General features: G+C 49.7%; 1 protein-coding gene across 1 annotated transcript in view; it reads left to right on the top strand.

The window, feature by feature from the left end:
- LOC149327588 (uncharacterized) overlaps window positions 1-13,964 on the top strand; it is a 32,854-nt gene that overhangs the window by 10,515 nt on the left and 8,375 nt on the right. The window contains exons 4-5 of the mRNA XM_089564920.1: window positions 399-479; window positions 6,557-6,823. Coding sequence (XP_089421046.1) covers window positions 399-479; window positions 6,557-6,823 — 348 coding nt within the window. The remainder of the gene's footprint in view (window positions 1-398; window positions 480-6,556; window positions 6,824-13,964) is intronic.

Raw genomic sequence — 13,964 nt, 5'->3', positions numbered from 1 at the left:
GACCAATAGCCATCTCTGAACTTGTATATGCAGGTGCGAGCGATGTAGGAGGGTGCGAGCATGAAAAAGTCGCCGGGAAGGGATCGCCAACTTTAGCACGTGATTGTGGGTTCTCTGCTGAGTGCACCATTGTATTATTTGGCTCAGGTGTCCTCGACAACACAGTGCAGTGATTGGGCAAGTTCATGTGCTCTCCCCGGAAGGTGCTTCAAAGCCCCTTTAAAGCGGAGCGCAAGTGTACCCCGAACCATTATACTACAGAGCGAAGAGCCAAATAACAATAAGGACGACGAGTTGATCTTTTCACGCTGTAGTATTGTCGACGCATCACACTGTGCCATTTTCGAACCCTAGGTGGAATAACATAGGTTGCTACCCATGCTTCTCCGCCGCTGCAGGAAACCGGAGGGCAAGAGTACGACGACAGCCTTGCGGAGGCGACTGACTTCGGTCTGGTCGAAACGCCGTCGTCGCTTGAGGTGAGCGCCAGGGTTCGTGTCTACGCGCTCATGCAGTGCGAGGGGGGGTCCAAATGCGGAAGGGTCTGTTAGTGATGGCACATACCCGCTTTGCACACTCTCAGCCGACCCTGGAGGGCAGGATGAAGGAACCTAATGCCGTGAATAGAGTTATGGTTAAAGAATGCAGCGCGAAAAGACAAGGACAAGCGAACAAGTGGACAGGACTGGCGCTGACTACTGCACTTCAAATGGTACAATTTTCTTTTTAAGACAGAAGGAGAGGATCCTGGCCTTGCAAGTAGAGATCGCGATAAGATTCACGCAGGTTATGGCGGCATCTTGCTTGCCCGAGGTAGATAGAAAAGAGCCCAATGTAGAAGAAATCTGATGAATAGAGACCGGATTTTAGGCAAATGCCTCTTTTTTTCAACGCTTCGTAGGCGCACCATTTTTATATATGAGCACTAATTAGGTGTTGACAATATGTTTAATACTCTTTTTATAGTGCCTATAAATGCCTATTTTGGGTGTCAGTGCCTATAAATTCATACTGGTGAACAGCGCAAAAAAAGCGGGACAACAACAAGACAAGCGCTGTCCCGCCTTTTTTGCGCTGTTCACCAGTATGAATGCATACCAACTCGCCCAGATCTTAGCCTTACTAAATGTGCCTATAAATGCCTATTTCCGATGTCTGTGCCTAAAAATGCCCTATTTTACAGAAAAGGGGCCTGAAATACGCTTTGGTTTTGCTTTCAGATTCTGTTTGCTTTCGAATACATTTCGGTTTTGAGTAGAACACACACGTGGCAACATTAGATGGCCTCGTCAGTTGGCTGTTGTAAACACTGCACCTAAGCCGGCTGTGTAAACAATACCACGTCAGGCGAAAATATAGAAGAAACCTTTTTCCTATTTTCTGCCATTTTATCGTGGCAGCTTGTTGATGACTTCGGCTGTTAAAGTGGTAGTTGACCAGATGGCACCACTTTTCGGAAAGTATACGGAGTAAGTTATAGGTTCGTCTAAATAATTCCCAGTTGGTGCCAATTGAAACCAACTGTAAAAGGTTCCATAAACATGCTGGAAACAGTTTAACTGATTAAAATTTCCACCTGGATAACCTGCCTTATTTTCGTTCCTTTTGCCCCACCCGCATGCCATCTTCATCAAATCACATTTGGCTGTAATCTTGTTGGAGCAGGCCACACTAGACAGGTGGCAGTCGTGCGTGCATACGAAAACGCATTCGTGCTTGTCTGCTGCTACTTCCATACGTTTAACAGTGATTTCTAGATGAATAATGTTTATTTTACCATGGATCCTCGTGGATGTACGTAGAAGTATGATTCTTTTCGTCATATTCCGCATCAAGCAGCACTGTGTGTAACATTTTATACCACCTCGTATTTATGGTTTCCAGACCCTTCTAATGGCAAGCACCGTTTGATAGTCACGTGGCTCCAGACACGTGAGGCCACAAACTATAAAACACTGTTTACAAAAATGACAACATATTTATTAATGCTGAAGCGTCGTGTTTGCCTGCAATAAATAAGTTCAATTCCTTTGTTAGCGAAGACTGAACACATTTGTCAGGTGCTTTGAATTGACATTGTTTCTATCAATTTCTAAATACATGGTCTCCTGTTCAGGTGTTTATTGTTTCTACTTTTGTACACGACAAGCGAATTGTTTGCTTCGAGGTATACCAAAGTGTTTTAAAGGGGTTGGTAACCGTCCCTTTTGCTCTGCTGAAGCATTTGTATTGTACGAAAAGTAGCGCGACAGCCTTAAAAAAAAAAACGGCTTCTAATGTTCGCACCTTGCTTAAGGTCCCAAATCATTGCTGCTGTGTTTGTTTTATTTTATGGCAGATATTGCGCGCTGAAGTTCGGAACTGTGTGCACTTTTGATAAAGTTTATAGTGCCTATTTTTCTCCGTTAGGTGCCTAAAATGCAATTTTAGCCGCCTATTTATGGCGCCTAAAACGTGCTTTTTAGTGCCTAAAAATCCGGCCTCTGCTGATGAACTAAAGTGGCTGTTTGGTCTTGTTGGTCAGTCCACTTCTTCGTTTGTCCTTGTCTTTTCGCGCTGCATTCTTTAACCATGATCACTGACCAACAAGCACACACTTTAGTTCATCAGATTTCTTCTACATTGGGCTCTTTTCTATCTACCTCGAGCAAGCAAGATGCCGCCATAACCTCCGTGAATCTTATCGCGAACTCTGCTTGCAAGGCCAGGATCCTCTCCTTTTGTCTTTAAAAGAAAATTGTACCACTTGAAGTGGAGTGGTCAGCGCCAGTCCTGCCCACTTCTTCGTTTGTCCTTGCCTTTTCGCGCTGCATTCTTTAACCAAGATCACTGACCAGCAAGCCCAAAGAGCCACTTTAGTTCACGAGAATAGAAGATGGCGCTTATATTCTTGTTTCAGTCGATCCATTATTTCCCCTTTTCAGAAATACCCATAATTTAGCCTGATTTAAAGCTCTTTCCTATCGTTTCCGTCGGCCACGACAAATCTTATGCAGTCGGTAGAGCGAAAAAAATATCTGACCAGCGGTTACTAACACCTGTGTAAAGCGAGTTTCAGTGACAGCGTTTTGCTGTGCTGAATGCGCCGTTCTTTGGCGTGGCACACGACACAGAGCCGTTCCCCTGCCCTCCCTGGTTAATCCTGCGTGTTAAGCCACTAACCAACGAAAGCGACAACTCGCCGCGGTGGCTCAGTAGATGGGGCGCTCGGCTACCGCGCCGGCGTACCCGGGTTCGAACCCGACCGCGGCGGCCGCATTTCGATGGACCCGAAACGCAGAAGGCTCCCGTGTGCTTTGCGATGTCCGTGCACTTTAAAGATCCCGGCGTCCACCGTGAAGTGAGGCACTTAATGCGCCTTCATGTGCTCAAAATCAATTTCACTTTCCAACCCGCCGATAGAAGCCTTTCTAGCACATCTCCGCATGCTCATGCTTTAGCGACCATTTATTTATTTACAGAATAGTGCAGGCCCTTCACTACGGCGTCGCTCATAGCCTGAATCGCTTTGTGACGTTACACCCATAAAACCAAACCAAACTTTCTGGGGCCTAGCAGGAGGGGTAATACAATGGAATCCAAATACGAAAAAGACTGAAAGAACTTTGAAGCATGAAGCCGATAAGTTTGATGGCGTCACTCTACAAGTTGTTTTAATGGAGTCTTTGCCATGTATTGTCGTCAAAGGTTAGCATTCCATTCAGTTACGGTCCGAGGGAAGAAGAAGTATTTAAATAGGGTAGTTTTGGCGGTGAACGGAGTTAGTGAATCAGAGTGGCGGTGCCTTCTTGGCCGCAGAGCGGAAAATGGCTTAACATAGGGATCTGGGCACACGTTTGAGAAGGAAAAGAAATTTTAATCTGAGAATTTTTTGCTCCGGTGTTCTCGCATTATGGCTATTGGTGAGTCGGTTGAACGGTATTTTGATAAGATGCGTCGAATGGCCTTGCGCTGAATCATTTAAAATGCTTGAATGTTAGTTTCTGTTGATGTGTCCCAGGCGACGCAAGCGTATCCTAACATGGGTCTGATTAATGATGAAGTCTGCAGGAGCATACTGCAGTTTGTGCTGGAATGCACAAACTTTACGGAGTCCTGTGCACATACCTTACTTATATGCTTATTCCAGCCTTAGACTGTTAGTTATCGTTACGCCGAGATATTTATATTCAGTTACCTCCGAAGAGCGTAAGTGTGCAATAGACTGTTCTTTTTATTGATTAATCTCAAATGTCATAAATACAGTTTTCTGAGCGTTAAGTTTCATGCCCCACTGATTACACCAATCCAAAATGTTCTTTAGGTTTCAGCTGAGTAAGACTAAATAAATTGAGCAAATCTAACAGTAAGTATGGAAGAGGGGACTAGGCGCCGAAAAGTTGGTGTATGTTAGTGCCATTTGAGTAGCGAGCCGTACTGAGTAAGACAAAATATCCTAAGCGAACTGGAGTATCTTGGTGAGTTTTTCAGGTAATGGCTTCAAACCATAATCTCGTACTGAATAAAGAGGTACAGGAACAAAGTTTTTGGACATCCGCTTCTTTTTTGCTTTGAAACAGCCGTGCGAGCCTAGCAGTCATGAAAATGAGCTCTAAGCGTCAGTGCGTAGTGTGAATAAGTAGTCAAAAAATGATTTCGTACCGGAACTTTTGCTCTCTCTTGGCACCAGCGCTGAAGTGCAGCTTGACGTAACAGCCAACCGGCAAATCTTGACTACCATCATACAGATAACGGCGTTGCCGGCAAGACTCATTGTTCTTGAGAACAACCACTGGGTTTGGCGACGTCACAATAATTGGGGAGAGTGTACCTTGACGTCACTCAATAGGACTGAAAATGCCGAGTAGCTCTTCGGACAACATTCAAAACCATATTAAATTACGTTCCACTCAACGCCGGCAAATGAAACTTGCTACAAGGCATCTCGTTACGTCAACTAAACAAATCATGTGGTTCATTTGCATCCCAAATTTTGTGTCTCAACTCCTGTAATGTAGACGCCGCGGAACCGATAACCGTGCTGTTTACAGCTCTCTCAGCCAAAGTAACCCACAGAGAGAGTGAAAAGACATTTATTCAAACTATCGATGTCCGGTTCCTTGTTGTTGTGGGAGAGGGAGTTAAAGTTTCGCCCCCAAGGCGGTGAGCAGATGTTGCAGGAGATTGGCCCAGCCCATGAAGAGGCCGCCTTGCCGAGGTGGCCAACCCGGACCTCTCACGTGGATATGTTGTGCGAGAGTGAGAGACGTTGCGTGGTGTTGGCTCTTGGGCAGTTCTATTATGTGTGGATAAACGGGGTATGCAGCCACACACTTTGCAGGGGGGGGGGGGGGGGGGGGGGTATATTGGGTTCCTGTTATATTTTGTGTAAGGTGAAGTCAGTGGGTGGCTAGTGCGTTTGGCTTTGTCTGAGCACTGCTGCGTCTTGAGTCATACGCTTGGGCGTAGGCCCGAGGTTTGCTTGCCTTTCCGGGTTAACCCTTATGAAAATGGTGTATAGACAGTCTATAGACTTCTTATTGACTGTACTGACTTCCTATAGATATTGCTTTTTGTCTATTCATAGCCTATATACACTCTCTATGGACAAAAATCTAAGTGTATGGCTATAAATCTATAGATTGTTTATAAATTGTCTATGGCACTTGCATTGCCTAGAGACTGTTCTCTAGGATTTGTCTACAAACAATGTATAGACTTTATAGACAAAAGTCTATAGACACTCTATAGACTGTCTAAAACTTTTTTTGTAAGGGCAAGAGCGAAGCGCGCGTAGCTGCATTCGACTGCGGTAGCGCTGGCGTCCTCAATTTTGTCATTCAGCGGCGGACACTGACGCCGCCTGGCGCGCAAATGTCGGACCTGGCGATTGTTTCGTTTTTCGCGCTGAGTATTACACACGGCTAATTAAGGCTTTGTTTGAGAAGTACGAATGCTTTATAAAAAAAATTAAGGGGGCACTTTGTCCAAAGTGCGTAGAGGCGAAAGCGTTTTCCAGGCCACTTTGACTGCCTCTGTGGCACTGGTGACGTCACCACTGGATGACCACAGACATAATTAATGACTAATTACTGATTAATTACTAATCACTAATCGGGTGCTAATTAATGACGCTTAAGCTTCGCCCTTAGGAGTGGAACGTGACAGCGTGTTGTAGCGCTGCCAGTGAGTCCACGGAACGCCACCACCCGTTCGGCGCGTTGCCTTGCCCTTTGAACGCAGCGCTTTTTGAGGAAGGAAATGGCGCAGTAATTCTTTGCCATCTCGGTGGACATCCGGACCGCACCGTACAGGAAGGGAGGAAGTGGCAGTGAAGGAAGAAAGAGAAAGCGGGGCCGTAATGAAGAAAATGAAGAAAATAAAAATTGCATTTGAGGAAAGCAAACTGCGCAGTAACAGCCTCACATGTCTCGGTGGACACCCGTCATAGTCGATGAGTCACCCCAGGGGCTGGATGCAACGCCGTACGGATGGACGGCCATTAAAGGCTTAAAATACTCAAGTATTTCAACACCGCATAACAGCGAAACTGCATCAGAATATTCCTGTGCCACAGAGTGAGACGGCTGAGGACGGCACCTCGGCGGAAGCTCGCCGCCGCGCTTTGGCGGATGACAACGCCACGACAGCAGCCTACCACTCTTCGCGTCGCTTGGCTGCCGGTCCTCCGCCAGCGTGGACCAGTGCTGCCTGCCGCAGCGAGCAGTGCGCCCAGATTGGCCGCTGGCTGGAACAGGCGCTGGCTGCGCAGACCGACCCGTGCGAGAAGACGCACCACTTTGCTTGCCGCGCCAAAGTGGGATTCCCCGGTGGCCACCCCGAGGTGAGTGCAGCAGTGCGTGCTGGCTGGATGCAGCCCCTGCCTGATGTCGTCATCGCTCGCCTGACTATAACCGCCTCCTCCTTAATTCCCCTATCCTGGCCCAAGTGAGGCCGGCCAATCCCCGTAAACTTTCCAGTACTTCATCGACTAACATGAGTTTCTGGAAGCTCTGCGTTTGCCTTCTTTTGAAATCCACCCAGTTACCCTTCGGCCCTTCAATAAAGATCATAATCGAGAGAAGAATTTTTGAGATTTTCAAACTATGGTAAGCATAAGTCTACGATTACCACCGGGAATAAATTGCCTCCCTAGCAGTAGATTGCCTATGTAGTTTCCGTCGGGTCCTCATGTGTCCACATCTTGATTGAACGCTGCTTTCAGGTCCCAATAATACATTTTGACTATAGTCATTAGAAATAATGAGTAATTACAGTCATAAGAAGCAGTTGTCAATACAAATCATTACATTTTAGTCTTTTAAAACATGCTTGCAAAATAAGCAAACGAAAACGTGCACTTCCCAGAGCCATACCAGAGCCAACCGAAAATGCAGAGGCGTCCATATTAATTTCTTTTTTTTGCGTTCATTTCGCATGCGTGGTTTAAGCTGGTTTTGCTTCTTCTCGACAGGGTGTCTTCAATGATTACCTGGATGAGGGTTTAACAACACGTTTCCAACTGAGAAAGTTATCCGGAGCCCCGCAGTAAGGCGGCTCATTTCGCTGCCCTCTGTCCTGCCGTTCCTTACAGCGAATTTGAGGTGTCCATCACCTTTTCCTCAGAAGCCTATTTATTTGCACGCGTAGGCACAGTTACGATTCCTTTTGTAGGTATACCGTTTTGTTGTTTGGCTAATATTTATTTCAAAATTCGAGACTGTGTGATGATATCGGGTAGAAAATTTAGGGAGAACTTCAGTCGTTGCTTTTTTGATTTCTTTCGAAATGAGAGCCCATTTAGGATAAAGCTAATCCTTTAACAAGAGAGTTTCTTTTTGGAGTGCGTAAAGCCAACTTGGGTGCTTAGTAGAAAACTGGCTAGGTTTCGAGAGGTACATACAAACAGCGCTAAACAACAGGACCAGAAAGAGGAGGAGACAATGTATGTACGTACAGTCTTTGCCAAAAGTAACCAGGCTCCATGGTTTGCTTCTCATTCGTATATCAGGACCCTCACGGCTTCCGTAAAGATCAAAAAGTTCTTTGAAGGTGAGAACAGGTGTTCTTATTACCATACCGAGATTTAGAGCTTGAGGGCTGGCATAACAGTTTTAATATACGACTGAGAAGGAAAACGTGCAGCCTGGTTACTTTTGACAAAGGCTGTACCTGTTACCATAGAACACCAACTCGCCCAATCTGCCGTTCTGCTATAGGTTTTGAGAATTTGGAATCTGCCACAATCTAGATCCTTAAGTTGGAACGCGGGAGTTTCAAGGTACTACGTCATTTCTACCATGCCCCTCGATCGACAGTCCCCACAGTCGTTGCCTTTCGAAGGTCAACTTGTCGCAAGTTCCCGGAATGTCTTGCAAGCCGATGTCTCGAGCGGCTCACTGTGGACTCCGTTGTTTCACGGGTGACAGCCTGACCTCCTCTGGACACGCAGACATTCCTTCTTGCTGAGGGGGTCAATGCTTCGCCCCGCTGTGACCTACCAGCTAGTATGAGCCTATACAAAGTTCATGGGCATACTTCACGGTCGCCTGTGCACGGGGCGCAAAAGCTGAGTTTGAAACGAGTCCGCATTTCTTTGCCAATACACGCATGTGACACAGCAGGAGCAGTAATGAAAACTAAGCAATGAAGATAGTGCGGTTGATTCAGTGCAAAATGCTTGGACAAATCGGGAACACTCAGAATAGGGCAAGAACATAAAACGTGGCGCAGCGCACAGGTGCTTTGTACCCATAAACCACCTGGCCCTTGAGGAAGTTCTGGCCGATAAATGCTAACACCAGGAATAAAGTCATCCATTCAGTAAGTGACTGGCCGGTCACTTAGCCCAGCTCAGCGCCGTCGCAAGAGAATAACGACGCTTTGCTTTCTCTGAATAACTATGCGTGCTTGTCACTCACACGCCTTATGAGGTGTGAGCGACGCCGAATAAATTTAGATAAAGCCAAACAATGCTGGACACGTTTAAAGAACGGCCTGTCCGTCTTTGGTGGTGATGAATTGGTGGCGTTGATGTGGGCTGTTCAGTGCCGGGCGGTGACATGTTTCCGAAAGAATGGAAAGATGAGCAAGAGTGTTCGAATTCTTAAGAATAAAAAAAAACAGTGCTGGGACGACACAGGGCAGTATTTCTAGCAACTTCTTGCCTTGTGTCCTGAGTCCCCTTATGGTTGATATCCATCCTGGTGTATAAAGAATATTCCCAGCCACACACCATGTTTGATTTTTCGCAAAGTTGCGTTTAATAAACCTGAGCATCCGTTCACCTGCAAGAAGTGACCCCAGCTAGCTAATAATAATCCTTCACCCCCAGTGATCGCAGGGGCCAACTTAGGCTTTGTGCACCCCACCCCGTAGTTCTTATTTCCCCTCTTAACTATCTTAATCGTATATGCGCTAGGTATATATATTGTCACCCGCCAGCGTAGTTCACCGTCTCCTCCGCGCCGCGAGTCGCGATCGCCCTCTCCACGCCGGTCTTCGCCCTCTGGGTCCCGTTTCGCCCCAGGACAACGTGGTTCCTCGAGCCCTCGTCGGGAAAACTAGCTCCGGCGGCCTTTGGAGGCGAGGCCGCCGAACGCCGTTCCGACGCAAAGCTTCCACCGCCGAATCAACTGAATCGCCCCGACGTCGCACGCCGCATCGCTGCACAGTTTTCCCCGACGCGCCTTTCGTATCGCCGCGATGCCGCAACCCCGATCGCCGACCCGCTTCCGCCGCCGCACCGACCCAATCGCCCCGACGCCGAACGCCGCATCACCGAAGAGTTTCCCCCAACGCACCGCTTGAATCGCCCCGACAGCGCAACCCCAGTCGCCGACCAGGTTCCGCCGCCGCACCGACTGAGTCCTCCACAACAGCCATCGACGGGCCGTGCTGAAGGCAGGGTCTCCTTGGATATCCCTGTTCTCGTCGACACAAAGGAGGTCAGTGCGTTGGTCGATACGGGCGCAGATTACTCTATCCTTAGCGGACGGCTTGCGACGGCCCTGAAAAAAGTGACGACAGCCTGGGACGGCCCCGACATACGCACGGCAGGCGGACATCTTGTCGCACCACTCGGCATGTGTGCGGCCCGGGTTACGGTTCGAGGCTGCACATTCGTTGCCACTTTTCTCGTTCTCCGCGAATGTTCTCGCGATGTCATCCTTGGCATCGACTTTCTTCGCGAGCACGGTGCTATCATAGACCTGCCGAACCGCTTGGTGACGTTTTCTACCGCAATGGCCACAGAAGAACCTGCGCACCAGGGTTCTCGGTCCGCCCTACGAGTCGCCGACGATAACGTTACGGTGCCACCACGTGCCAGCATTCTCGCTAGAGTTACCTGCGACGAGCCACATAGGGGACTCCGGGTTGTCGAGCCTAATGTCTCCCTCGTGCTGACTAAGGGGGTTGCGGTGGCACGGGGCCTTGGATCCCTTCATGACGGTTGTACAGAGGTCCTTGTCACCAACTTCTGCAATGAGCATCGACATCTGTTCCGTGGCACAGCCATCGCTTACGTCGACCATGTTCAGGAAGTGGCCGAATGCTTTGCTTGTGCGGAGGACACACCTGGAGCTGACGCCGAAGCGGTCACCAGCGTAGACATAAATCCTGGCCTTCCACCCACTGAAAAGAGGCAACTCCAGGACCTCTTGCGGGAGTTTGGTGCGTGTTTCACGTCGTCGTCTAAAGTGCGCCAAACGTCGATAGTTAAACACCGCATTATCACGCATGAAGGAGCCCGCCCCATCCATCAGCAGCCCTATCGTGTGTCCCCTCGTGAGCGAGATGCTATTCAAACACAGGTCGAAGAGATGCTCACAGACGGCGTCATCCAACCGTCAAGCAGTCCGTGGTCGTCTCCTGTCGTCCTCGTGAAAAAGAAAGACGGGACACTACGGTTCTGCGTCGACTACAGGAAGCTGAACAGTGTGACCAAGAAAGACGTGTACCCGCTCCCGCGTATCGACGACTCCCTCGACCGACTTCGTCAAGCCAAGTACTTCTCTTCGGTCGACCTCAGAAGTGGTTATTGGCAGATAGAAGTTGATGAGAGGGACCGTGAGAAAACCGCCTTCATTACACCGGACGGGCTGTATGAATTTCGCGTCCTCCCTTTCGGGCTCTGCTGTGCTCCTGCCACGTTCCAAAGAATGATGGACACCGTTCTCACCGGTTTGAAGTGGCAGACCTGTCTTGTTTATCTTGACGATGTCATCATTTTTTCCGCAACGTTCACGGAACATCTGCACCGCCTCAGGACTGTCCTCAAAGCCGTTCGATCCGCCAACCTCTCCCTCAAACCAGAAAAATGCCACTTTGGGTTCACCGAATTGAAGTTCCTCGGGCACGTCATTAGTGCTGACGGAATCCGCGCTGACCCAGAGAAGCTTGCTGCCGTTGCTGCCTTTCCGGTCCCCTGCCACAAAAAAGCAGTCCGACGTTTTCTGGGCCTGTGCTCCTATTATCGCCGCTTCATTAGAAACTTCGCCCAGCTCGCCAGCCCTCTGACGCTCCTAACCCGTGATGACACGTCATTTTCCTGGGACAACGAACAACAGACTGCCTTCGACGAGTTACGACGCCTACTCCAATCACCGCCCATCCTGGCACATTTCGACGAAGATGCCGACACGGAGGTGCACACGGATGCGAGCAACGTCGGTCTTGGCGCCGTTCTAGTTCAGCGGCAAAACGGTGTCGACAAAGTAATTGCCTACGCCAGTCGCGCACTGTCGCGTGCTGAGTTGAACTACTCTACCACGGAAAAAGAATGTTTAGCGGTAGTCTGGGCCGCCGCCAAGTTCCGCCCATACCTCAATGGCAGACCGTTTTGTATCGTCACCGACCACCACTCGCTGTGCTGGCTGAAAAATTTAAAGGACCCTTGCGGCCGCCTAGCACGTTGGGCATTACGCCTGCAGGAATTCGATTTCACCGTCACCTACAAGTCAGGCCGGAAACACACCGACGCTGATACCTTGTCACGCGCTCCCGTCGAACCTCCTCCGCAAGACACCACCGACGATGATAGCTTCCTTGGAGCGGTCAGCACATCTGAGCTCGTTTCCAGACAGCGTGCCGACACTGAGCTCCGTCTGCTCATCGAACATCTCGAAGGTGGTTGCCCTGAAATACCACGATACCTAGCTCGTGGACTATCGTCGTTTTGCCTGCGGAGAGGGGTGCTTTATAAAAAGCACTCTACTTCAAGTCCGACAACTTACCTGCTCGTCATACCGTCTGATCTGCGGGATGAAGTCCTCCTTGCCTGCCATGATGAACCGACTTCCGGCCACTTTGGAGTTACCCGCACCTTATCCCGAATCCGGCAGAACTATTACTGGCCCAACCTAACTTCAAGTGTCAAGCATTATGTCCGGACATGCCGGCAATGCCAGCGGCGAAAAAAACCCGCGCTCAAGCCTCCTGGACTGCTTCAGTGCATCGAGCCGCCACAAATACCATTCGACAAAGTCGGCATGGACCTTCTGGGGCCATTTCCTTCCTCGTCTACCGGCCACAAGTGGATCGTAGTCGCCACAGACTACTTGACCCGCTACGCTGAAACGAAGGCCCTTGCGCGAGGTACTGCCGCCGAAGTTGCCCACTTCTTTATGCACGACATCGTGCTTAGACACGGCGCCCCATCGGCCATCATTACTGACCGAGGCAAGGCGTTTACAGCCCGACTACTACGTGACATCTTAGCGCTTAGCCATACTGCTCATCGACCAACAACAGCGTATCATCCCCAAACCAATGGTCTAACGGAACGGCTCAACAAAACATTGGCGGACATGATCTCGATGTACGTCGACGTTGAACACAAAACCTGGGATGAGGTCTTGCCGTTCGTCACCTTCGCATATAATACCGCGACGCAGGAAACCACCCAGTTCACCCCGTTTCGTCTCGTGTATGGCAGAGAGGTCCGCATGATGCTAGAGGCCATGCTGCCGTACGGCGACACAGAGCTTCCCCCTGAAGCTGGCCACTTCGTGGAGCAAGCAGAGCAGGCCCGTCAGCTGGCCCGCTTGCACATCAAGGACCAGCAATCCGCCGATGCCCGACACTATAACCTTCGGCACAGGGACGTGCACTACGAGCCCGGCGACCACGTGTGGGTGTGGACACCCGTGCGCCGCAAGGGATTGTGCGAAAAGTTTATAAATAGGTACTTTGGCCCGTACAGAGTCCTGCGCCGTTTGAACAGCGTCAACTACGAAGTTGTACCCCATGGAACTGTGATCGTCGGCCCTCAGCGTCAACGGCCTGAAATTGTGCATGTAGTGCGCTTAAAGCCGTACTTTTCGCGTGACTGAGCGCTGCGTTCACGCTGTGTTTCTTACCTTTTTCCCCTTACCCCACGTGTGACCTTGACTCTCGCCGCATTTCATTTAGCGCAAGTTGTATAGTTCACCTCACCCCTATTCTTCTTGTTTTTGCTCCTCCTCCTCTCACTGTACATACCCCATTCCACATCGAGACGATGTTTCCTTTCGCGGGGGGGGGGGGGGGGGGGGGGGAATAATGTCACGCGCCTAACGCGCCGCGCGGCCTCCGCGCTGAATCGAAGACGACGACGAAGCGGCGGTGGACTCTCGCGGCGCGCTTGTTCTGTTTGGTGTCGTGGAAGCTGGCTCTAGAATTAAAAGAAGGCTCCCGCTCCCAGTCTTGGGTTCTTGCCGACGCCTACCTTCGCGGCTCCTCTGGTCGTGACAATATAATTGATAGAGGAGGTAACCATGTATCGGCTCAATTTCCAGCGCACTGCTCAAGTTGGGTGTACCTTGGTATCGACGGCACGCGCAGAAGACACCACGAGGGCAAAGCGGGAAATATAAACGAAACAAACAGCATTCACTTTTCGCTGTTGCCTCTGGATCGCCATTTCTGTTCCCACGACGCTCCGATAGCAGCCGCCTCTGCAGAAGCGAACGTAGCTTGCGATGAGGGCATATGTGTTTTGGCAC

The sequence above is a fragment of the Amblyomma mixtum genome, chromosome 10 (genome assembly GCF_055824585.1).
Source record: "Amblyomma mixtum isolate Tamu chromosome 10, ASM5582458v1, whole genome shotgun sequence".
NCBI lineage: Eukaryota > Metazoa > Arthropoda > Arachnida > Ixodida > Ixodidae > Amblyomma > Amblyomma mixtum.
Note: the sequence above shows the minus strand (reverse complement) of the source record. Positions and strands in the feature narration are given on the sequence as shown.